This window comes from Podarcis pityusensis (genome assembly GCF_964106645.2).
Source record: "Podarcis pityusensis genome assembly, chromosome: 1".
Classification (NCBI taxonomy): domain Eukaryota; kingdom Metazoa; phylum Chordata; class Lepidosauria; order Squamata; family Lacertidae; genus Podarcis; species Podarcis pityusensis.
Window position 1 is genome coordinate 76,725,342 of NC_138028.1, and position 23,656 is coordinate 76,748,997.

At 42.3% G+C, this 23,656-nt stretch overlaps 1 protein-coding gene across 1 annotated transcript in view; it reads right to left on the reverse strand.

Moving 5' to 3' along the window:
- Window positions 1-9,426, reverse strand: part of MUC2 (mucin 2, oligomeric mucus/gel-forming) — a 73,121-nt gene extending 63,695 nt beyond the window's left edge. Inside the window, exons 1-10 of the mRNA XM_080981895.1 lie at window positions 9,353-9,426; window positions 7,797-8,061; window positions 5,177-5,291; window positions 4,300-4,390; window positions 3,444-3,553; window positions 2,948-3,164; window positions 2,426-2,551; window positions 2,188-2,305; window positions 692-830; window positions 72-182 (exon numbers count right to left, since the gene is read on the reverse strand). Coding sequence (XP_080838021.1) covers window positions 72-182; window positions 692-830; window positions 2,188-2,305; window positions 2,426-2,551; window positions 2,948-3,164; window positions 3,444-3,553; window positions 4,300-4,390; window positions 5,177-5,291; window positions 7,797-8,061; window positions 9,353-9,422 — 1,362 coding nt within the window. The 5' untranslated portion in view covers window positions 9,423-9,426. The remainder of the gene's footprint in view (window positions 1-71; window positions 183-691; window positions 831-2,187; window positions 2,306-2,425; window positions 2,552-2,947; window positions 3,165-3,443; window positions 3,554-4,299; window positions 4,391-5,176; window positions 5,292-7,796; window positions 8,062-9,352) is intronic.
- Window positions 9,427-23,656: the final 14,230 nt, after the last annotated feature.

Here is a 23,656-nt window from a genome sequence, read left to right on the forward strand (position 1 = left end):
GAAAACCTTCATTTGGTATCATATTCTTGGTGAATTAGCACAGAGCCATACCATCATTACCCTAAACTTACGTTTTTCTTTTCGTCTATTAACAGAACCACCGTCTTTAGGCATGTCTGCTTGTCAGTAGAACCGCATGGGCCTAGTTCTCCCAAGAGGGCATGTGAGTCATTCTGTATGCTCTGCAATTACAGAAGAACAAATACAATCAAAGTGGTCAACTTTTGCTGATATGAAATGATTCCTTTCACAGATAGGCTGAAATTACCCATTCAGACGAAAAGTGCAATAAATCAAAGACCTTAAGGATGTCATATTCCATGATCCGGGTCACAGGCCTTTCTTTTCCTTTTTCCTTTTTCTTTCAGGGAGAGTATAAGCCCTCCTTCTGGGAAATATTTGACATCTAACCTCAAATTGCCATTCCCCATTCCTTTCCAATTCCTTTTTTGAATTCCCAACCCCCATTTTAGCCCTATCTTAGATTCAGCTGTATTGCAATACAAAGACACAGGCAAGAGTGGGAAATGACCCAGACAAAAGCAGGTGTGGCCACACAGACATACAAACACACTGCATCCAAGGCAGGAAGGCTAGCCCTTTCTCATTCACCTGCACTCTATCGGAAGGTTACCCTACCCCACTGTGGCATAATTCCTTCGACCAGAGTAGAAGAGTCTGGTGCACGTACCTTGCTCAGCACATAGTAGCAGTCACCATGGAAGGTGTACTTCTTTCCATCAAAGGTAGTAATGTGAGACCCTCCCTCCACTGCACATTTACTGGGACAGGGTAAATCCTGGCATATCCATCTACCTGATTGGCAGGTGCTGTGAAGACAGACAAGAAATCAAAAGTGGGATCTGGACATACAGAAATTATACTAGAAGTACCTGCACCACAGCAGTGGAGCCACTACAGCAGGTCAATTTGGAAATGAGTCCATAACACTTTTGGACCTTATAACCTCTTCTTTTTCCAAACATTCCAGATTCAGCAAGCCATAAAGGTGCTGATGATACATTGCAAAGTGGCAGCAGCAATCCCCTTTTCTCTACCCCAAGAATGACCGCTCCCCGCTTAAAACGGGGGGCGACCTTTGCGTGGACGCGCGCAGCCCTGGATCTGGAGCGGCCCCATCAGCATAGGCTTGGCTTTGCCTTCCCTCAGGTGGGATACCTGGAGGTCTCCGCCTACCTCAGTCAGTTGTCCAATCCCACCTGGGGGAAGCGTTGCCAAGGAGACCAGGCCAGGTAGGGGAGGGATTACTTGCCCACACAATAGAGGGAGGAGCTTACCTGGGAATCCTCACTTGGCTCCAGAGCTTCTCCCACCCTACCCACCCTCAGTTAATGTCTTCTTTGCAGGTTAACTTTTCTTCATAGGTTTTACAGGTAACTTTTCTTCACAGGTATGCGGGCGCTGCTACGTTAAGGTCGCTGTTAAAGGGCTGGAAAGGAATTTCCCTGCATTGGCAGGTTTCGCCTTTCCCGTAGCAAAACGTCACAACTTTGGCGGTATCAGGCCTTGGGTGGAATCCTTTAGTCCATCTTCCTCTTTGCGGCGGCGATACCAGGGTTCCCCGTTAAAGGGGTTTCTGAAGGGAGGCTTTGACCGTACACCGAAAGGTCGTCATTGCTCTCCCCTGAGGCGGCGGCATAACGGGGGCGGCTATCTCTGCTTGAACATATGTTCTCCAGAGCCGGCCCATCCCCCCCCACACACTGGATAACCCTGAAGCTCCCTAGGTCCCCGGCTGGGGACTGGGGAGGGAGAACGCCCAATGCCTGAGCCAAGGTCTACCCACATTTGAAATTTAATAAAGTTGTGGCCAATTTAATCCCATAGCACGTTGTCTTGAGTCGTTATTCCACATGACGGGGGGGACCGCTCAGGATCTGGGGACTCCGCCTGTCCACGCAATGTTGCTGCTGCTGAAATATGTTTTTACAATTAGAGATTTAGGCTCATATAGCAATATCAGATGGGTACATAATTGGTAATGCTGGGCAATTTTTCACCGGGGCTTGCTATGTTTTAGCATAAAATGATACGGTGTATTAGATATGAAAGCCTGTGACGGTACAAGGTGTTTGTCCAGAGATTCACATCCCTACAAGAATCCTTTAAGTCACAACTCTGAAATAAAAAGCTATAATTACTCTCAGAGGGCACGGACAGGCTTACCAGCTTTCACAGTCATTGGTGATGTTTTTACCAGGGGAAAATAATTTCCCACGAAGTTTGCAGTAACACTGGCTCGTGGCCACACAGCCTTTCCCAGTGATATCATCATATACTGTGCCTGCAAAACAAAACAAAAAGATGCTCATAGTTCATGACAATCCAAGGCTGCACATCTGAACTTGGGTTTCCCATTTCTAAGCCCATTGTTGTATCCACTAGGCCACACATAAATTGTTACCTTCAGGGCAAAAGCAGCCATCCATGTAGTGTTCTTCACATAGTTTGCTGATCCCCATGTGTGAACAGGTGTCCATACAGGGTGAGCCACTTTCCAGGTAGATCATGTTTCCAGGACATGACTTAGCTGAAATAATGAAAGAAATAGCACTGACTATATGCATACATTGACATGAAATTAGGGTTCAATCAAAAGAAAGAATCCAGGCAGCTAAAACCATAATCCTAATTAGTTTCAGTTGGATTTAAATACACAATTTCCTAAGTTTCTTGTTCTCTGTGCTTCTTGCCTCTCCAGCATGAAAACAATTATTCAGAAACTTTCCACCAAAATCAGTGGAAAAGCTTTCCATGGCTACTATGAGAAAACAGGATTGGAACCCAAGACTGCTGTTTGGCAATTAACCTTAAGGATGGGGACCTTTCAAGACCATTCTGAGTTACATGAATTTAAAGAGAGATTTCACCCTCCCCTGTTAAACGTTCCTGGCTGCATCTTAGATGAACCCAGTTAATCACTTACGACACAGTTGTGATGTCCTCCAGTTCTGAGGATTGCCACCAGCGTGGGAACACTGGCGGGAAAACTCTGAGATGGTGCTGCAAAGGCAGAAGGAGTCCTCTGTATGCTGGCAAGCACATCTGTCCTGCATGCAGGCTTGGATATACTGTTCCAGATTCAGGCGGGACTGACAATCAGCAAAAGCCGGAGCAGTCAGCAGCTTCTCACACTCCTCACGCTAGAAATAGAGGAAAATACGGTTTAACAGGCCTCCCAAGTTCAGTTTCCAAAGTGGTGCTACATAACACAAGGAAGAAGGTCCAGGCTTTTCACAGTAGTCTATGTTTGTACAGGATAATCCATTTTTATTCTCCTTTCCTCAATCTTATGATTCAGAGCAAGAACTGGGAGCATCATAAAGTGGTTGCACACCTTAGTACACACTTGCTATTTCTCTAACAGAGATGGGTATCTCTATTCCTGGTATGTACCATATAACACAGTTTTCAAGACTTACATGTTGGTTGCAAGATTCAATAGGTTGTGTCTCATCAGGGTCTTCACATACTGTATTGGGTTTATTAATTTTCTGTAGGTTTCCAAATGTGATTGGATTGTAGCTCAGACCTGTGAGATACAGTGAGCAGCATGTTCTATTATTTCCATTAACCAGAACAAACAGCATCTTTGTTTTCCTCTCAGTGTCACAACCAGAGCTTAGAGGCATAATTTCACACCAGATGGTACCGTTCACTTACTATAGATTACTTATACCCTTTAAAGTTTTAATTAAACACTTTTTTGCTCATACATTCAAAGATTAATTGAAACACGCTACATTTTGAATGTTTTCTACATTTTAAACCTATGCTTATAGCAGAATTCATGAATTTCTGGGCTTAAATTTGGATTTATAGAAAGGTGTTGTGTTTTCACAATCTGTACAGTGAACTCCATCAATCATTTAAACATTCACATGTTTCCTAGGAGAATATGCTGCTCTTAAGCCACCCTGATCTGACAAACAAACACCAGGTTAAATAGTGTTTTGGACCATCTCCAAATCTGCTTTTGTTAATTTAGGGTGATGTCCAACCAACATCAATCATAGGCAGAGCAGACCTTCTGAAATAAATGAACATGTTACATAATTTCCTTGATTTCAGTGAGTATAACATAGTTGGATGTCACCCACAGAATTCATTCCACATTTGTGGACCAAGCTTTTAGAAATAGTATGCATTTTAATCTCTCTGTACTTTTCTAACCACCCAGCAAAGAAACCATTGCTTTGTTCTCACCTGTGCATTTAAACTCTTCATATTATGTAACTCATTATAATAATCATTTCTCTATAATGTTGTCCAACTTACCATTGGAGAGAAATTCATTGTAAACCTGCTGGCCATTGTAATCCCCACAAAGACCACAAGTACCATTGTTAAACTTGGTGTCCAGTTCAATCTAAATTGAAAAAGGAAAACCCAAAGGAACATATCAGCTATTGTAGCAAATAAATATGTAAAGCTGCCTTATGTTGAGTCAGACCATTGGGATACTGAGCCCAGTATGGCTGCTCTGACTGACATTGCTGGTCCAGTGTCTCAAGCATATGATTTTTACTTTCCTGCCACAGGAGATCCTTTAACCAGAGTTGCCAGGAGTTTGATTTGGGATTCTAAGGTGACAAGCAAGACAACTGCTTTAGAAAAAAAGAGGCCAAAAAGGAAGGGCCAGGTTCAACTAATGAGTTCTGCTACTGGAAGCCAGTGGAAGGACTTCTGCTAGCAGAATAGGGCTTTTGGCTCCTCTCCTAGCCCACTCACTGCCATGCCTCCCCAAATTGGCTTGCAGGGGTTGGAGGAAAATCCACAACAGAGCATGGGAGATCATTCTGTCTAGTAAACTGAACTGCTTGCACCGACAGAATCATCTTCTTAGTGCTACACTGAATTCTTTCTAGAGGACTGTATTCAACTAAGCCCTACTCACATTAATGAACCTAAGTTAGTCATGTCCATTAACGTCAATGGGCTTAATCTAAGCAGGACTAGCATTGAATTCCAGAGGAATTGTAGAGCAGCCACCAAGAATGGTTCTCTACTTTCCCTTGCAGTCGAGAAGGTTCTGTTGGGTGCACTTAATCACAAGACAGGGACATAGGGCAGAAACAGGTCACTTGGGTGAGCTGGGCATGAACCATAAAACCTATACCAAAGTATCAAAATAGAAGCTGAAGACCACACATACCATCAAAGCAGCTTCTCTGTTCCATATCAAAACTAGGCCCACTCTGGCATAGAGTTTGGTATACATATCATTCTTCTCAATCAGAATACCAGAATGATAGTACGGAGTCCTTGCACTATAGGAAAGAAAGTCATAGAGAGTTTTTATTAGATTCCATTGCAAGCAACAGCTAGCATTAGATGAGAAAGCACACCTTTGCAGAATTTCTCAGATCTATTTTACAGCCCCTATAACATCCCAACTTCCAATCTAAAATGAACACGAATACACAGAAATAAGCAGAAACTTATTCATGGCCTGTTAAAATCTGTGAAGTTTATCTCAGTTTCTGCATTCAAGTTTCAGCATTCATCTAAGAAAATGGATGGTCAAATTTTACTTGCCAGTTTAAGAGGGTACTTATTTTAAATATTTTATTTATTTATTATTTCAATATTTCCACTGGAAATTTCCTAGTCATCCTGTGCTTTAGATTTTACAGTGTCACTCGTGCTTATTAATACAGGTTCCTAAAGACTCAAGCCTTGGCTGAAGATCTTAGAAACATAGGAAGCTGTCCAAAGTCAGACAATGGGTCTATCAAGCTCAGTGTTGTTTACAATGGCAGGTAGTGGCTCTGTAGGGTTTCAGACAGGAGTCTCTCTTAGCCCTACCTGCAGGTAATGAGGATTGAATTTGGGACTTTCTGCATGCAAATCATAGGTTTAGCCACTGAGATGCAGGCCTTTCCACTGATGGGTAAATGACAAAGTGTGCAACTGAAGGCCCAGAGTTGCAATGTGACTCCAAGGTAAAAGTTTCCTTATGAGTAAGGGTACTCCTCAAGACAAAGGGCTCTTGGAACAATCTTAACCACCTGTAGCTAGGTTTCTATGTGGCCTGAGATGCCACAAGCTAAGGATACATCACCCCTTCACTTGAGACTCCCAGTAGCTAGAAAGTCCCTGTGAATTAGCCTACCTTAAATTATGTTTCCTGTTTTACTGGTCCCTGGACTGTTACCTGCTGATGCTGTCCTTGGATCATGTTTGAAGTCAAATTGGTTCCCTGTGCCTGACCTTGGTTTGTCCTTGACTCTGCTGGCATGACGTCTCCTACCATTGTCTGGTGAGCTTATGTGCGGGTGTAGACTTTGTGGCTCACAGTCTATACAGGTTGTATGTATCCAAAGTAGGGTGGGACGGGTGTAGCAGTATTACGTAGATGATTCCCTTAATATGGGACGGGGCTTGTGTGCCTCTAAACTCCCTTTACAATGAATGTGATTATGAGGAAATCAATACTTGATAGATTGACCACCTCCACCCCAACACACCTCTTGATTTTAACTGAAGTGCCCTTTAGACTAAGTTCTTGCTACACAAGAGTTATATTTCCAAAGCAGGATATTACTGCATAAGTGGTTTTACTCATTTCAGAGCCTTTGTTGCAGAGTAAAATGTTAGTCAACCTAAGAATAGTGGGACAGGTCACATTACAGGAAAAGGAAAATATTAACATTCACTATGGGAAAGAATATGTTTCCTTAAGCCAATTACCCAACATTTGGCATGGATTTCAAACACAATAATCTGATGTGGAATGTCCTTCTGACTACAAATTACTACTTTAAGAAGAAAAACCATGATCCATCTCAGCTATGATAGGTTTGGAAAAACAACGAAAGTTCACAAAGGCCAAACTGAACTAGCCCACCAGCAAGTTAGATGTGTCATTCTCACATGGTGTTCGCATAGCTAGGAGAGCTGCTGCTGTGTCTCTCTGAGCTTCCTCCCTCATCTCCAGCATAAATAGGGATAGGTATATGGTAGTAGTAGCCCATCACTGTAACTGGGCATGTGGTCAGTGTGTACAGTGAGATTTAGGGAAGCCAGGAAACATAACAGTCAATGCCTTGTTCTGGATGTCTTTTTGTTAAAGGAGATCACTGTATGTGAAGTATAACTAAAGAGGTGAAAAATGCCAGAGATAGCCATGAAAATAATCAGTTTTTTTAACAATCCTGGATGTCAAGTCTGTGTGCATTATAAAATGAAATTCATAGTATAAGTATTGATTTTCCATTTTTGTACCTTGCTTAAATAATAATTCCTACTGGTGGTTGTCTCCGGCAGTTTGTGCCTTTTCAGTTACATTTCAAAACCAGACTGTAAAATACTGCACATTAGCAGCAGTGCTGGGGAAATTGCAATCTTAATGGTCCCCTGCTCATTTAATAAAATTTGTAGGTAATTATGTCATTGGGAGTTGGAGGCTGAATTCATGGAATGTGCAAAATCTCACTGAAAAACTATCAAAACTAGTTTGGCTTCCCTTGACACTTCTGGAGATGTTGTAGAAATGTCACTTGGTCTTATTAAAAAACAACACCTTTTTTTACTTCCTTGAAATTTCCTCAGATGTTTCACCTGAAAAACTCCAGGCTCACTTCGAAAAGGCAAGATTTCAGTGGCAGTACTCCTTAAGATCTATGCCCTGACTTTCTACACAATGCATTTCCCTCAAGTTTATTTTGAGTGGCGGGAAGTTGTTGCCACAATTTATATTATGAGCTTTTTGTGAAAGAACTGTGGCTAAACACTGGAAGCCTTAGAAGCATAATAATATGGGAATAACTTACATTTGCCCATCCACCACCACCATCTTGTGAGTGAGGTAGATTGCAACATCCTTAATTGTGATAAGGACATATTGAATGTCAGGGTGCCCTTGCTCATTCAGTTCACGCTGGATATGGACAGAGAACTCCTGGTAAGATTCACGGCAGTCAGACACAAAGTTGTATTCACAGACACCAGGAAACTGGTAGAAATCTCCATCAAAAGTTTTGAAGTGGTTGTTCCCCCAAGTACTGCAGACATAGTGGCCATGGCTAGAAGTTCTTCCTGAAAAATGAGGACAAAGCAACCACTGAGTGCAATCATGGAACAATAAAGCAGAAAAATGACACATAATTAAATAAAAACAAGCCATAAAATCCAAAGAGCTTCTGAAGGGAAAGGGGTCAATGACCAGGATTAAACGTTCTACTGCAATGTTGGTATTTCATTTTTTATAGTTACCGATGCAACATATCAGAGCATGTACCTATGCTCTGAGAAAGGCACACACATATTATTGGGCTAGCTGCTACAGCAAGATCTTTGCCATAAAGCTGTGAAACATAGGCACCTTGGGACACAGGTGAAGTGCTGCACACTAATGCAACAATTACATGATTTCTCTGGTTACTGTTTATTTATCCATCAGGATAGCTTAGGTCATGCAAAACAGACGAAGCACTTCTAGTAAAGGTTCTGCCAGTCACACAGAATCTCCTACTTTTAATTGAAAAATAAAATAAGTTCCTCTACCACATATGCTAGCTGACTCAACTTTATATCCATAAATGATGGGGCCATTTAGCTTCCATTTCCAAATAAAGTTCTACACCATCTGCAGGTCTTTGGTATTTATTCTCTCTGTGCAAAACCTGTGGATTCTTTGAATCCATAAGGATCTGCTGTTGCAAAGCCCACTTGAGCACCTGAAGCTGGGCCTTGATTGTCTAACTAACAGATGAAAGCAACAGACCTCCTCAGGTGGTGGACTCTCCTTCTTTGGAGGCTTTTAAGCAAAGGTTGAGTGGTCATCTGCCATGGATGCTAAGCTGAGTTACCTGCATTGCAGGGCATTGGACCTCAGGGTCCCTTCTACAGTTCTCTGCTGTATGATCTATGAACTATAATGGCAAATCAGTATTATAGTGCTGAAAGAGCTGTCAAGATAAACTAAGGCAAAAATTACTCCCGCCTGTGGTCCTCCACAGATGTGCTGGCTGGAGGTGATGGGAGTTCAACCCCAGAACATCTGGAGGATACCAGGCTGGTACAGGCTAGTGTACAACATCTTTCCCCTCCTACCACAAATTCCCTGAGGCAGAATCACCTATGCCTTAACTCTGCCAGCAAATTAGTTCACATCATCCAGAATATTATATATTATAAGCAGAGAGCAAAAGCACCCAGTGTTCATCATGCAAAAGTAGTCATACAGACTACTTTTCATATACTCAAAAACCTTATTGATTAGCCAAGCAATTTAAATATTTTACTTGTTGCACATTGCAACAGCCAGTGAGTGTTCCCCAGGCTTCCCCACTGGACAATCCCACAGTATCTCCTTTAAAAGTCTTACCTTTTCTAACTTCAGTTGCATAGCAGATGGCCAGCCATAGTGTCAAAAGGCTGGTAAGCCTTAGCCCCATGGTGGCTAAGAGGGAAGGACAGAGGTCCCTCTATAGCCATCCTTTATATAATGTCCATTGGTGCTATTCATGCTACCATAGGGGAGGAGATGGAAGGTGAGGAGGAGTGGTCAAAATGGGTACAGTGTTTGCTGAGATTAGAAAGTAAACAGAGGTGAAATTTTCATTGTAATTCCTGCAATTTAGCATTCAGGAACATTGAGGAAATAGTATAATATTGATTCAGTTATCATGCAAGTTTCCTTTTTTATTGCCCTTTTGCATTTCTCTGAAAGGGTGTCTGTCTTCCCTCAGTCACACACAATATCAGTGTGCAGCATCTCCTAGCTCTAGAAAGTACTTGAACAATGTTAAACTAAATGAAATGCAGCCTGTGATTCCCACAACTCTTTTTCCTAATTACCCAGGAACCTAATTAGGAATTACTTAGGAACTAATTGCCCAAGAGAGTATTCAGCAGTACAGCCGAAACTCCACTTTATCACCTCAGTGGGAACTAAGCTTCTGTCTCAGCAAAATGAAAGGGACGAAGGAAGGAGGGAGGGAAGAAGAAGCTGCATGTGGTTTCCACCCCTGTGTGAAGAAGGGACTGAAATCTCTCTGGACCCCCCTGAACTTGTGAAAGGGTATAGGATAAGTCTGCAGTTTGGGGAAAATTGAAATAGGGAATGTCCTTCAATGTATGCTTCTCAGTTGTTTAATTTCTCTGCTGGACATTGACTTGTCTGTCCCCTATATGTGAAGACTATCTTAACCTTTCCATGGATGTCATTCAGGTGCCTGGGCCTACTTGAACTAAGTAATCCATGCAAAATTGCTGTTAACATGGTCAAAACTGACATTGCAAGCTCCTATAGGAACTTTTATCATTTGTAAAATCCTGCATCCCACTCTTTAGCTGTCGCATACCAGATGGAAACATTTGAAGATCTGGTGGTTAACGGTTTGCTCATTCCTACCATCTTTTCTTTCATTAGAATGGCTTTCTTGTAATTTTCTTGGAAACATACTAATCGCTCTATAATAAGGGCTGTCCCTTAGAATCATGGAATTGTAGAGTTGGAAGGGACCACGAGGACCAACTATTTGAACCCCCTGCACTGCAGGAATCTTTCACCCAACATGGGGCTAAATCCCACGACCCTGGGTGGTGGTTAGGCATTGGGTAAACCTTTGTTTAGATGGAGGGGAGGTTGTAGCCTCTGTCTGCACCTCCTCACTAAGGATATCCTGTTAAAGGGATCCGGGGAGGTGGATTCTGTCCGATGCCTGGACAGAGTTCCTTAGCTACATGTGATGCAATTATAAAGTTGTCCAGTGTCAGAGCTAAGATAGGCCATTCAGGTCTTTATATTCCATCATTGTCAATGGGAAAGAGATGGTTGTGCCTATCTCTGCAGATGTACAGGTGTGAATTTTACCAAATATTCTGATTTTGAACTTTAAAAAAAAAAAAAACTACCGAATGAAGCTACTGTAGCCCCTGGCAATTTCTACTCATTTATTGCAGTTTAACTCTGCTTCATAGGTCCTGATTAAATGTGCTTTGTATCTGGATACAAGATTGGACATTTCAATTTGATATGAAATACTGTGCAAGCTTCTAATCAAGTAAACTCAATGGCACATTACGACGAGGTGCAAGTACTATTTGTGACTTTCCATCCCTACTTACTAGAGTTAGGTGTTGTGCCCTGACACTCTGCACTGACTCCCATAGGTAGATCCCACCTGTGGTCAGATATCTGAAATAAACTCAGAATATGTCATATTCAACATAGCAAGCCTATTCCAATTTAGCCCTGGATTGCTTGAGGTAATAATAATACACTTGAGAGCTTGCCCTCTCCATTGAGGAACCACAATCAATACCACAACTTAGGAGAATTAGCATGTTCAGATCAGAGAGTGCAGACTCAAGGAACATCACCACTCACTTTGAAAATCAATTTCTGCTTACTGGCACTCATTCCTTACATTTTCTCTAAAGGAGAGGGGAAATTATTTCTGGCTAGATTCCAGTTCCCCTGGGTATGACCTAGCAACCTGGAATTGCTTCCCATTGTTGCTGCAGTCTTCAACCAGGGATAGAAGGGAAGGTTCCATGCACTCACCTGCCCTACCCACAGATATTGATCCTAGGAAATTGCTTCCTACTTCCACTGCACTCTCAAGAGCACAGGTGAGCAAACGTAAAACTGAGAACTGGACACACATACACACAAAACCCTTATTTTATCTGATAATTGTGGAAAGGCTATCCTGCTGGGGGCACCGGTTTCCCCAGCTGACGCTGCTAGTTTCCTGTGCTGCCGGGAAAATCCATTCTGTCCACAAGTAGTAAAAGGAGAAGGTTTAGTTTGAAACAAGTAAGGTGTCACTAGCTGCCAGCTAGCGATCAGCACTTTCACACGCCTCTCCATGAGCACATTGCTTAGAAGCTTGCGCAGATTAATGTTCATTTTGCAGACACCCCGTTTTTTTCTTGCCCCTTTTGTCATTAACAATATTGGAAACTTAAGTGGGAAACCTTTGTTACTTAGCAAGCTGAGCTGCAGCAATACATGTTGTTCTAGCCATTGGCTTTATGAGGGATTATGGATTGGGTGTTGCAAATAAGAAACTGGATCAGGCATCTGGCCCTCCCAAAGGGTATTTTCATTACTTTTAAAAAATGCATGATGCCATTATGATGCCTAGTTCCAAGGAAAGGATATCACTGAGAATTAATCATACAGCATGCTAAATTTATTGAAATTGTGTATATAATTCAGTAACTTTGTATCTGAGTGGGCCAACTTGCCTGTGCTTCCAAGGGACAAGTCTCCATGTTGCTCCCATTCATTGATCTTGGTCTCATTCCAGGCACCAAATGTTAATTGGCCCGCTGGCCCTTAGGTTCAATACCTGAAGCAGATTGTTATCTGTCTACTTTGAAGCAGAATTTTCTACAACTGGAAAGACAAATCTTGTGCTAAGGGTCTTTGAGATGCATGGTTCTGCAGTCAGCTGTGCTACTACTGCTATTACCACTATTTAACAATGTGCTTCAATCAAGTCCAGCCCCACCTTAAGACAAAGGAAGGCAACCGTACCAGGTAGAAGGTTTGGAAAGGATTTCCTAACCATTGTCTTGAGCTAGCTCTGGCTATGTCCCATGCAGAGGTTGTATGAGCATATGGGTCCTACAGAGGAGGGCTGACTGTTTTAGGCTGCATCCCTAACTATCCCTGCTGCCTGGCAGGGCTTAATGGAGCAGCATCTGTGGCCCTGATGCGCACCAGCCCAGAGTAGATGCACCTGTCTGATCCAGATCAGGTCCAATGCTATGACTCATCCTCCCCTCCCTCACTGGAATGCCCCATTTCAGGGCTTTTCATAGGCTGTCACTAGTGGGGAATCCTACTGGCAGCACTTCTGCCCAGCAACTTCTTCTTTGGGCAGAATGTGAAGTTTGGTGCTGGTGGAGTAACACTGGTGTCACTCTGCAGACAGAAGCCAGCAGGAAGCTAGAATAGGGATACTTCTGTCCAATCCATCCTTACCTTCAACCTGACACAAAGGGGATTTGGATTGCTCTGTTAAAATTGCTTAAATGCTAATTACAAATAGCTGGAGTTAATCAGCATAACAATATAAAACCCTTATTGGGACATCCTAGAGGCATACCATATTTTTCCGTCTATAAGACGCCCCCATGTGTAAGATACCCCCTTTTTGGGGGGACTCAGATTTAAGAAAATGGGCAGAGATATATCCGTGTATAAGATGCCCCCTAATTTTTGAACACATGTTCCTTTCCCTTTCTAGATGCAAAATTTTATTACTTGGGTTTGCGTTGTAATGTGTAGGGAAGGTTCTTTATTACTTCAGCCACTGTGTACATAGCTCACTTTGTGGTTTATACAGAGGGTGTGGGAGACAGTCGACGTCAAATCGCTACTAAGCGAAGCTATGTTTAGTTTATATCTGTGCTTTCCAGCTGCTACATGCATTTCTTCTGAATTGTATTTGATTATTATTAATGCCTGAATCATAAGAAAATGTATCACAGGTAAACACTAAAATATTTCCTTATCTGAAGAAATGTCAAGAGCTGTCAATCACATACTGAATAAAGCAAGAAATATGCAACAACGAAAAATCTTGTGGTGGAACATGATGTCTGTATGTGCTTGGCTCCAGGTATGTGTTCTGGAAATAATAATGTCATGATGTTTTATGGGGTGAGTTTACTTGTGTAGTTAGGAATAATAAAACATGCAAAGTATCTAATGGTTCTTGTCATTCTAAAGAGCACTTTTATCATTAGTTACAGCTCATTAAAATATGATTCCTATAATTTTGGAAGAACTGCTATCTTTTTGTGTAAGCAATCAATTGCATTTGTACAGAATACCTAGCAGTAATATATCCAGTCATTTGTTGGTTTCCCTCTTGGAAGTAACAGCAAAGGCTGTTAATGAATTTAATTAGCTGTCAATCAGTTAATACAGAGCAGCCCCCTCTATATTTTAGAATGAGAATCAAAGTTCTCGAGGTCCTATAGCTTTGCAGTAAAACGTTTATGGTGAAATTTTCCCAATCCACACAAGTAAAGGTAGAAACTGATGACTTTATCAACAGCCTTCATCTTCTCTTCCTCTCTCTTCTGCTGCCTGCAGTTTTTTTGGCCATCTAACCTGATGGAGAGTTCTGGGGAACTTGAAAGCTTGCACATTATTTTGCAACATAAAGGTATTGTCCTTTTGTGGATTTTACAATGTAAGGGAATAATGCCTCTTGTTAGAAATGGAGTCATTCCTTCCATTTTCAGGTTGCTTTCCTATGGAATACCTGGATGTCAGGCCATCCTCACATTTTGTTTGATTTCAAAAGAAAAAATAAATACATCACAAAGAGTCAATCTTTCTGTGATAGTCATCTATTTATAGCTCCCTAACTCTTATGTGTCATGACAGAATTCCTTTGAAAGGTTATGACCAATTTTTCTGTGCAACACCCTCTGCACAAAGGACATTTTAAGACCTACAAAGCATAAGTTTTGACAGAAGATTTAGCATCACCCATACTGCGTCTAAGTGATGAAGGAGCTTCGGTACTAGACACGGAAAGTGTGTTGTAAATGAGAAGTTTCAAGCAAATGTCTGCTCTAGCGGTTTGCCACAGATCTTGAACACAAATAAGCTCCAATATATCATCAAATGAAAGAGAACAACTGCACAATGATTGTTCAAACCTAGGCTTCTAAGCGTGTCAGTTACATAGTTTGTAACAAAATCGTCATGCTTACATGGCAAGCACTGCAGAAACACTTTGAATCCCTGTTCCACAGAGCAAAGTCCTTGAACAAACACTCTGTAACTCCTGGGAAGAATAAGCATCTGCAAGAGGGAGCAAAAAAATGTAAAATCAGTCTGCTGTGTGCCAGAAAGGAGCAGGCTGGCCTGAGCTAATTGCAGCTGAGCTGCAATGCTTGGTTTTTGTTGCTGGAAGAAATGAAGGGAAAGCTGAACTGCATTTCTCCCACAAATGTTTGTTTTAAGCGTTACAGCCCAAGCTTCCCTTTCTATTCTGTCCTCACTCTGGCACTAGCCAGAGTGCTGAATGTTGTAGGAATTGTGTCTTTTCTGATCACAGGAGACAGTGAAGGCCACAATATTGGATAGTTTTATATGAGAATTAGACCAAATAAGGCTACCAATGGCTACTACCCAGTGCTTTTCCCCCTTATATATATATATAGGGGTACTCTTATTTTCCTACTCATATTGAAATACTGCCCCTCAATGAGGCCAAACTTAGATTCACAAAATGTTTAGGGGTATGCGTCCCTGTGTCCCCCCAGAAAAAAGCACTGCTACTACCCATGATGGCTATGCTCAGGTCCTGCTTGTGGGATTCCCAGAGGCATGTGGCTGGCCACTGTGAGAAGAGGATACTGGACTAGATGGGTCATTGGCCTCTTCTTATGTTGAATGGTCGGCTATCTAAAATGTTGAAGACCGATGACCCTAAGACTATATGCAGTATTTCTTTATATTGTTCACATTAAGCCATTTACACAATTAATTTCCTTGAAGGAAACATTTTGATAACCTTATCTAGCAATGTACACATATTTATCAGGACCACTATTTCCTGGAGTTGTAAATTTTTACTTTTATGTAATCAGAGGTAAAACAAATAGACATTACAGATGGGATTGAAAAAATTAGATTAGATTAGCTTTGCAAATCATGTTAATATTGTTTCGCTTTTTAAATGTGGATTTGCTTTTCCCATAAAGTTAACAATGAAGAAGAGCCCAAAACAACAAAATCACAAATTAAGCAGAAAAGGAAAACACAGATTATTGTCTTTAAACTGTTTTAGTCTCCTTGTACCATGATCATACCATTATAAGTATATCATGATAAACTCATGAGACAAGGAGAGTAAAACAGCTTAAGGTGAACTTTTGTGAAAAGTAAGGCTGTGTAAATTAAGTGGCTAAATCATGTAAACTGTAATCACTGGGATAAACTTGGGTCTGTCAGGGTGTCTGGTCTATATCAAGGTACTTAGAGAGTAGCTGCCAACTGCCTGCTCCATGTGCATCCATCCTCCAAGAAATCTGACCAGAGTAGCAGCATTGCAGAATTTCAGTTTTGGCCCTGCAATACCTCCTTCTCCTTGGGGATGGTAAGAGTTGCTAATTTCAGATTTGACAAGTTCTGACTAGGTAAAATTTCAATAACTAGTTCTGTTTTCTCACAGCTAAAGTTGATAGATGAAGTGGAATTGTTTGAAATAAGAAAATGAGCCTAGGCATTCATACTCCTGTTATTCCGACCAACCTTAATTTATCCTGGTTTCATTTTTCAGTGTCAGAATGAATTAATATGTGCAAAGGCTGATACTTAAGTTTGTATCATTCCTCTACTAAGGAAGATATGTGAACACCCAGATGTTGTAAAGGGTTTGCTTCATAATAAAAAGATTGTCTGTAATCATGAAGCAGAGATTAGGGTCATTAATACTAGTATTAGATATGTAAAGGACTATGTTGACTAGAAACAGGCCCACTTTATGTTCCACTTGGCCAACTCATACGCCTTAAATAACCAGAGGGCTTTAAGCACTAACATGAGCCACTGGAATTGGAACTGGAAATGGATTGGCAAACAATGCAGCTGTTTTAAAACAGGGGTTATAAAAGTTCTAAATGGAACTACAGCTTGTAGTCTGGCTACTGCATTTTGGACCATTTGAAATTTCTGAGTTGTCTTCAAGGGCAGTCCCATATAGAACGCATCACAGTAATCTGATATGCAAGTTACCAGAACGTGGAGTGCAATAGCTAAGTCATTTCAGCCCAAAAGGAGACACAGTTGGCAAATCAGCCAGACCTGGAAAAAGATACTCCTAGCCACCAAAACCACCTGAGATTTCAGTGACAATGTTGGATCCAGGAGCATCTCCAAGCTGCACCTGCCTGAATATTAAAGTCGGATCATCAGCCTACCTTTGCAAATCCTACTTTTTGAACATTTATATTGGTATGTCAAAAGTTGGAAACAGTGTCTATTTGCAGCTTAATAAAGCTACATATCCCTTCAGCACGTACATGGCACACCCAGCACACAACACATATAGCAGCTGCCTCATTCTTTTTTATGCTGGGAATGTTCTGGACACAAAATATAATCTATATTGAATCTTTCTTGACTCACCTAAGATATTGGATCCTACCCATGTAGAAATCCAGGTGAGGAATGGAACCTTCATGTGTACACTGCATGCCCTGGACAAATATTTAGAAGGAGGGTGTAAAGCTTTTAAGTCCACAAGAGCCTTCAAACACATATATCACCATGAGGTTTTGAGTAGGACTACGTTAGGTAGTCTAGCAGCCATGGCATGTACTCAAGCATATCCCTTTCATGCTTTGCTCAGGGACCAAATATTCAAAAGCACTTTAATCTTATTGCCTTCCCTCCAGTGTGGACAGAAACAGCCATGCTCACCTTCAACAGTGGCAGACACACAGTAAAATTCATTACATCAGGTGCTGTTGCCCTGTTGAAACTGAAACTAAAACCAGTGCTTAGCAATTGCAAAACACCTACTGTTCACCCATTATGGCACAGCAAGGCTGTTTCATAGAAACTTGACTTTGAAATAGACATAGTTTCAAAAGCCAAGCTTGTTCTAACTATTAATAAAACAAAAACTTATCAGTCACAGTTTCATATGTGTCAGACACTGGGCTGAGGCTGGCTCCCAAGTCGGGGGGGGGAGTACCCAAGATGAGGAGCCTATGGCCCTCCAGATGTTGTTGGACTCCAACTCCCATCAGCCTTAGCCAGCATGGCCAGTGGTCAAGGGTGATGGGAGATGGGAGATGTTGTCCAATGAACATCTGGAGGGCCATGACTTCATTTGTGCACTTGTTTTGGGACCAAGGTCTTATAGACTGCTGGGAGAGAGGAGCTAGTCACAGAACAGAGATGTGAAGATACTACAATGTGGAGTTAAGACTCTGTATATTGTGCTAAAAGCATCCACATTCTTCATCAAGAAAAGGTGTATTGGGCAGCCAGAATAAATTATGTGCAATAAGCAGATTTGTTTGCTTTGTGCAATGTTTTTTGCTTCTGTACGCCACCAGGAAGAGCAAGGAAGAGCAAGGCCGTGACCACAGCAGTTGCTCTTCATCTGCCTATTTTTGCTTCTGTGATTTTACGGTGCACTGACCTTCACACAGTTCTCTCTTTTCTCAGTTCAAAATTTTATGGAGCACAAAATTAATTTACCAATGAACATTAAAATGGCACCATAAAAAAATAGAGAAACTCCATAAATATTGGGGAGATGCAATATTAAGAGGATATTATAAACCAGGAGTTTGGAAGCTGTGGCCCTCCAACTATTGCTGGACTCCAAATCCTATCAGTTCTAGAGAGCATAACCAATGGCCAGTAATGATGGGAGTTGGACTCCAGCAACATCTGGAGGGCTTCAAGAGCACTTTTAGGTGTAATTTATAGAGTGCATGGAGCTGAAGAACAGCAACTGGGGTGGGTTCATAAGGTGTGAAGCGCACAAAGATGTCAGACAAGAAAAATCAATTTTTGTCAGGTTGCATTATGCAGAAGGGGGAAATATTATAACTTTTGACCCAGTACACCTGGGGGGTGGGGCAGTAAAAGCACAGCAAGTTCTACGCAGCTGCTGACGACTGCTTGTAAAAAATGTGTGATAAAAAAGTTACATGGACAGAGTATTGTACATGTACAGTAGGACCAAAAAGGATAGGTTAAATTCAGAAATCTTGTGACAGGTTCATACGGAAGAAATTAAATAACTCACAAACTATTCAGAGGACACAGAGGGATTCACAACTAACATTGGCCTGGATGTTCCTCTGGGTCAAAGCACTGAAGAAATGTCACTGGTTTATTATAGACCCTGAATAGTGAATCTCACAATTCCTAACAACCAAGATTATAACAACAGCTAGCATTAATTGATGTGTTTGCTATCTGTTGTAGATGTCTAAGAATTTACATATACAGAGTCTGAACTGACCGTATTATCCTACATGTTTAGGGAAGTTTAAATGTTTGATGTTTTATCGTGTTTTTACTATTCTGCTGGGAGCTACTCAGAGCGGCTGGGGGAATCCAGCCAGATGGGTGGGGTATAAATAATAAATTTATTATGTTGTTGTTGTTCCCAAGATAGCAGGGTAGGTATTAGGGATGAGGGGGGAATTTGGTTTGGTTCATATTTTAATGCACACCTATCTCATTTGCACACCGTTGTGTACCCAGAAACAGAACATGAACCTAAATGCAGCTATCCTTCCAAGTTCCTACTTCTCCAAATTTTGTAATGCTGTTCTCCAACTAAATAAAGTCTGCAAAAATATGTATATTGAGGGAAAGTGTGCATGAATAATAATAATAATAATAAATTTTATTTATATCCCGCCCTCCCCAGCCGAAGCCGGGGTCAGGGCGGCCAACAACAACAAAACAGTACAAAAGTACAGCACAAACAACACTCTAAAATCATTAATTATAAAATTAATTAATTCAAGCCACTGGCAACCATTGGGCCAGAGCTCCGCGAAGATTGCCGAAGGAGGGAGTCAGGCTGTGCCCTGGCCAAAGGCCTGGTGGAACAGCTCTGTCTTGCAGGCCCTGCGGAAAGATGTCAAGTCCCGCAGGGCCCTGGTCTCTTGTGATCGGAGCCACAGCCAAAAAAGCCCTGGCTCTAGTTGAGGCCAGCCTAACTTCTCTGTGGCCTGGGACCTTCAAGATGTTTTTATTTGAAGACCGTAAGTTTCTCTGTGGGGCATACCAGGAGCGGCGGTCCCGTAGGTACGAGGGTCCTAGGCCGTATAGGGCTTTAAAGGTTAAAACCAGCACCTTAAACCTGATCCTGTACTCCACCGGGAGCCAGTGCAGCTGGTATAGCACCGGGTGAATGTGATCTCGCAGCGAAGACCCCGTAAGGAGTCTCGCTGCAGCATTCTGCACCCGCTGGAGTTTCTGGGTCAGTCTCAAGGGCAGCCCCACGTAGAGCGAGTTACAATAATCCAGTCTGGAGGTGACCGTCGCGTGGATCACAGTGGCTAGGTCAGGGCGAAAGAGGTAAGGAGCCAACTGCTTAGCTTGGCGGAGATGGAAAAATGCCGCCTTTGTTGTAGCTGCAATCTGCGCCTCCATGGAAAGGGAGGTGTCGAAGATTACACCCAAACTCTTAACGGACGGTGCTGGCACTAATTGCGCCCCCGCAAGAGATGGGAGTTGCCCCCCCCCCAATCCCATATCGTCCCGTCCCAGCCACAGGACCTCTGTCTTCAAAGGATTTAGCTTCAACCGGCTCCCATGTAACCATCCAGCCACAGCTTCCAAACATCTGGTCAGTGTGTCTGGGGCCGAGTCAGGATGGCCATCCATCAACAGATAGACTTTCATAAGCATGAAATTACATGCTGAAACAAATCGTAAGTAAAAAAAAAAGCGAGACACTTCTCACTGAGAAACAATGCAGATCTCTCATCTTCAGACAAGTGCACTGGCCGTCTTTGGAAGCAAGCCTGAATTCTGTGCTTTCATGTCTCCTATAGGAGAGATCAGCACTACCAAAGCTGACACTGCTGAGGACATGGCTGGTGCTGTAAATGCAATCCCAGACCAGTTTACAGCCCTGTGTTTTGCTCCAGGTGCTACTAAAAAGATAATATAGACAGCACTCCATTTGTATATGCTTGCATGAAATCCAACATATAAATGCCTATCTCCACTTCATCTTAGAATAATGCAGATTTGTGAAGACTGCTCAAAAAGAGCAGTGGCGGCGGCGCAGCAGCAGCAGGAGGCCCCATCAGCTAAAGTGGTGCTTCAGGTTAAGAACAGATTCAGGTTAAGAACGGACCTCCGGAACGAATTAAGTACTTAACCCGAGCTACCACCGTACCTAAAACAAGTCAAGGAGAGTCCACCACCTCCTAAGGCAACCCGCCATACTGTCAAACAGCTCACACGGTCAGGAAGCCTCTCCTAATGTGTAGCCAGAATCAGCTTCCTTGCAGGTTCCACTCATTGGTTTTAGTCCTGCCATCCAGAGCAAAGGAAGACTAGTCTGCCCCATTTTCTTCAGATTTGTGAAGACTGCTCAAAAAGTACAGCCATTGGTATGGCCCAAACACCTGCATCAGTTCATTCAGTCAAATAACCTTTAACCTCATCATTAATCTTCTGGATGCCTTGTTATTGACTACTAGCCATGGTTACTCTTAGGTAATACTGTTAAAGGTAATAAAGGGCTTTCGCAACTGGTGCTTCTTGCTTGCTAGAGTAAAGTAATTTTATTACAGCAGCTTTATGGCCCTTGGTAAACAGGTGGAGTTAGGAATGCAATTCTGTGTCAAGCTCCAGAAAGTTAAAGGAAGAAACAATAAATGTTCAGGATTCAGCTGCAAAAATCCACAACAGCTGCTGACCACAAGCTGATAAAAAGGTAGCCATGTTTACGAGGTCATCTGGGTGTATTCTGTAGCTGAGTTTTTGTCATAGGGATTTCTCCGTTTTATGACAAGTTCCTGTTGTCAATGAACTCAGCTCCGGTTGGAAAGCCTTTATTTGGACTGCAAAAATACTTACATGGAATGAAACTAGTATGAAACCGCAGCATGATAGATGATAGATGATAGATGATTGATTGATTGATTGATAGATGATAGATAGATAGATAGATAGATAGATAGATAGATAGATAGATAGATGATAGATAGATAGATGCCATCCTCACATTGTTGCAAAGTCACTCTGGACTCCTTTGCTTTTATAAACAGGTATTAACTTATTTCATGGGTATGCAATTGCCCTTTCATCCACAATGGAGGTGGTCATTGAAGCCTGCTGTGGGGTCTGCTGCTCTTGTGTGCTGCTTCTGATTCAACTGTTATCAGATTCTAGGAATCAGAATGTGGAACTAAAAAAAATGAAACAAGAAATTGTATGTCAAGGATTCCTGGTGTTTCATATGCATTGCACTGTTATCACCTTTGATTGCTTAAGGGAAGCTGTGGGGAACAATGTGCTCCTCCAGAAGTTGCTGAACTACAACTCCCACCAACCCCAGCAAGCATGGCTAGTGGCCAGGGATAAGGATTATCATTCAGCAACACCTGGATGGTGAAAGTGTCCCCCTGTTTAAGGGGAATGAAGCAACATGAGACACTACAGTCCTGACAACCACTAATGCCACCAGTTGTGGACATGCACTGAGAACGCCAGCACCAGATAATCAAGTATAGCCATCCTGGGTGCAGAAAAGTGCAGAAAAGTGGGGTGTCTAATAAATGAATTATGAGATCCTCATGAAGTTGGGGCACAGGCAAGACGGCAGATGATTCACTCACAGATCAGTGTGCCCTTTGTCCAATCTGATCCAGGGAGATCATCAGATGATATGTTACACCAGCGATGGGGAACTTCAGGCCCAGGGACAAAATGCAGCTCTCTGGGCCCAGCTCTTGAGACTCTCCCTAAGCCTCACCCCCTCCCCAGACCATTTTCCTCTCCAGCCCTGCTTTGTGCCCTCCTTGGGTGCTCTTCCTGGCTGGGATGAGTCCATGAACTTCAATAATGCTTCTTCCTGGTCTGGAGGGAAGATGCAGAGAGGTGCACAAGTGTTTAAAAACCTCTGACTTTTGACAGGAGCATTGCCCATTGTACAGAGTCACATCTATTGCTCCACCCACTTTTGCCTTTGACTCTGCCCACTTTAGACTCAGACTCCACTCTGAAAGGTTGCCCACAAGGGTATGGCAGCCTTGGGATGAGAAAAGTTCCCCACCACAGTGTGAAAACAAAACAAAGAGTTACAGAAGATTTTTTAAAAAACAGTTAAAACCACTGCATAAGTGAGATTCTTCATGAGCTTTATTGTTGGGGGCTTATATTCTGCCTTTTCCCCAGGGCACACAGGTCTTTACACAATATGAGATCACAGAGAAGGGGCTATTGCAACTGAAGTCTTCCATGCCCTTCAAGGTCACTTCAGGAGCTAATGGCAAGTCCAAAGCAGTCATACTCTTTTCACACTGCTTTACTGATAAATTGTCATGTTCTTTGGCCAGCAGCAACAGAGCCATGGTGTTAGAGAAGCAGTATTGTTAGTTCCTCAAGAAGCCCTTTTATAAAAACAGCAATATAGATAAAGTGTCAAAGGTAAGTACACAAATTATAGGGCTGAACACCTTGGCACTACAATCCACAGAAATGGAAAACTTCACCTCTCAGTGACCCATGAAGAGCAAAAGTAAACTATCAAAGGTGTGCCTTTTTCTTGTTTTTATGGACCAAATCTGCGTTGCTACAGAAACAGATATATTTCCATCAAAACTTGGATACCTTCATGGGACTTTTCCACCAACGTCATGATCCACCCTGCAGGTTATCTACTCTTTTGCTCAGTACTACTGGATGGACAGCAGAATGAATGAACTCTGGGGGCACTCTGACATATGCTTGAACCCTCCTGGTTCCTCACATGATTAAGGTGAACTTCTGTAGCAGGAAGCATTGTTCATCCATGGAGGATCCCCGTGTGACAGAGAATCCACAGCATGATCACATGGATTGGCCTGATGACTAGAGTCATCAAGTGGCAGGTAATAACCATCTGGGTTGGTTATTATGGGTAAATTTCAGCTTCTGCAGCCTGATGGTATG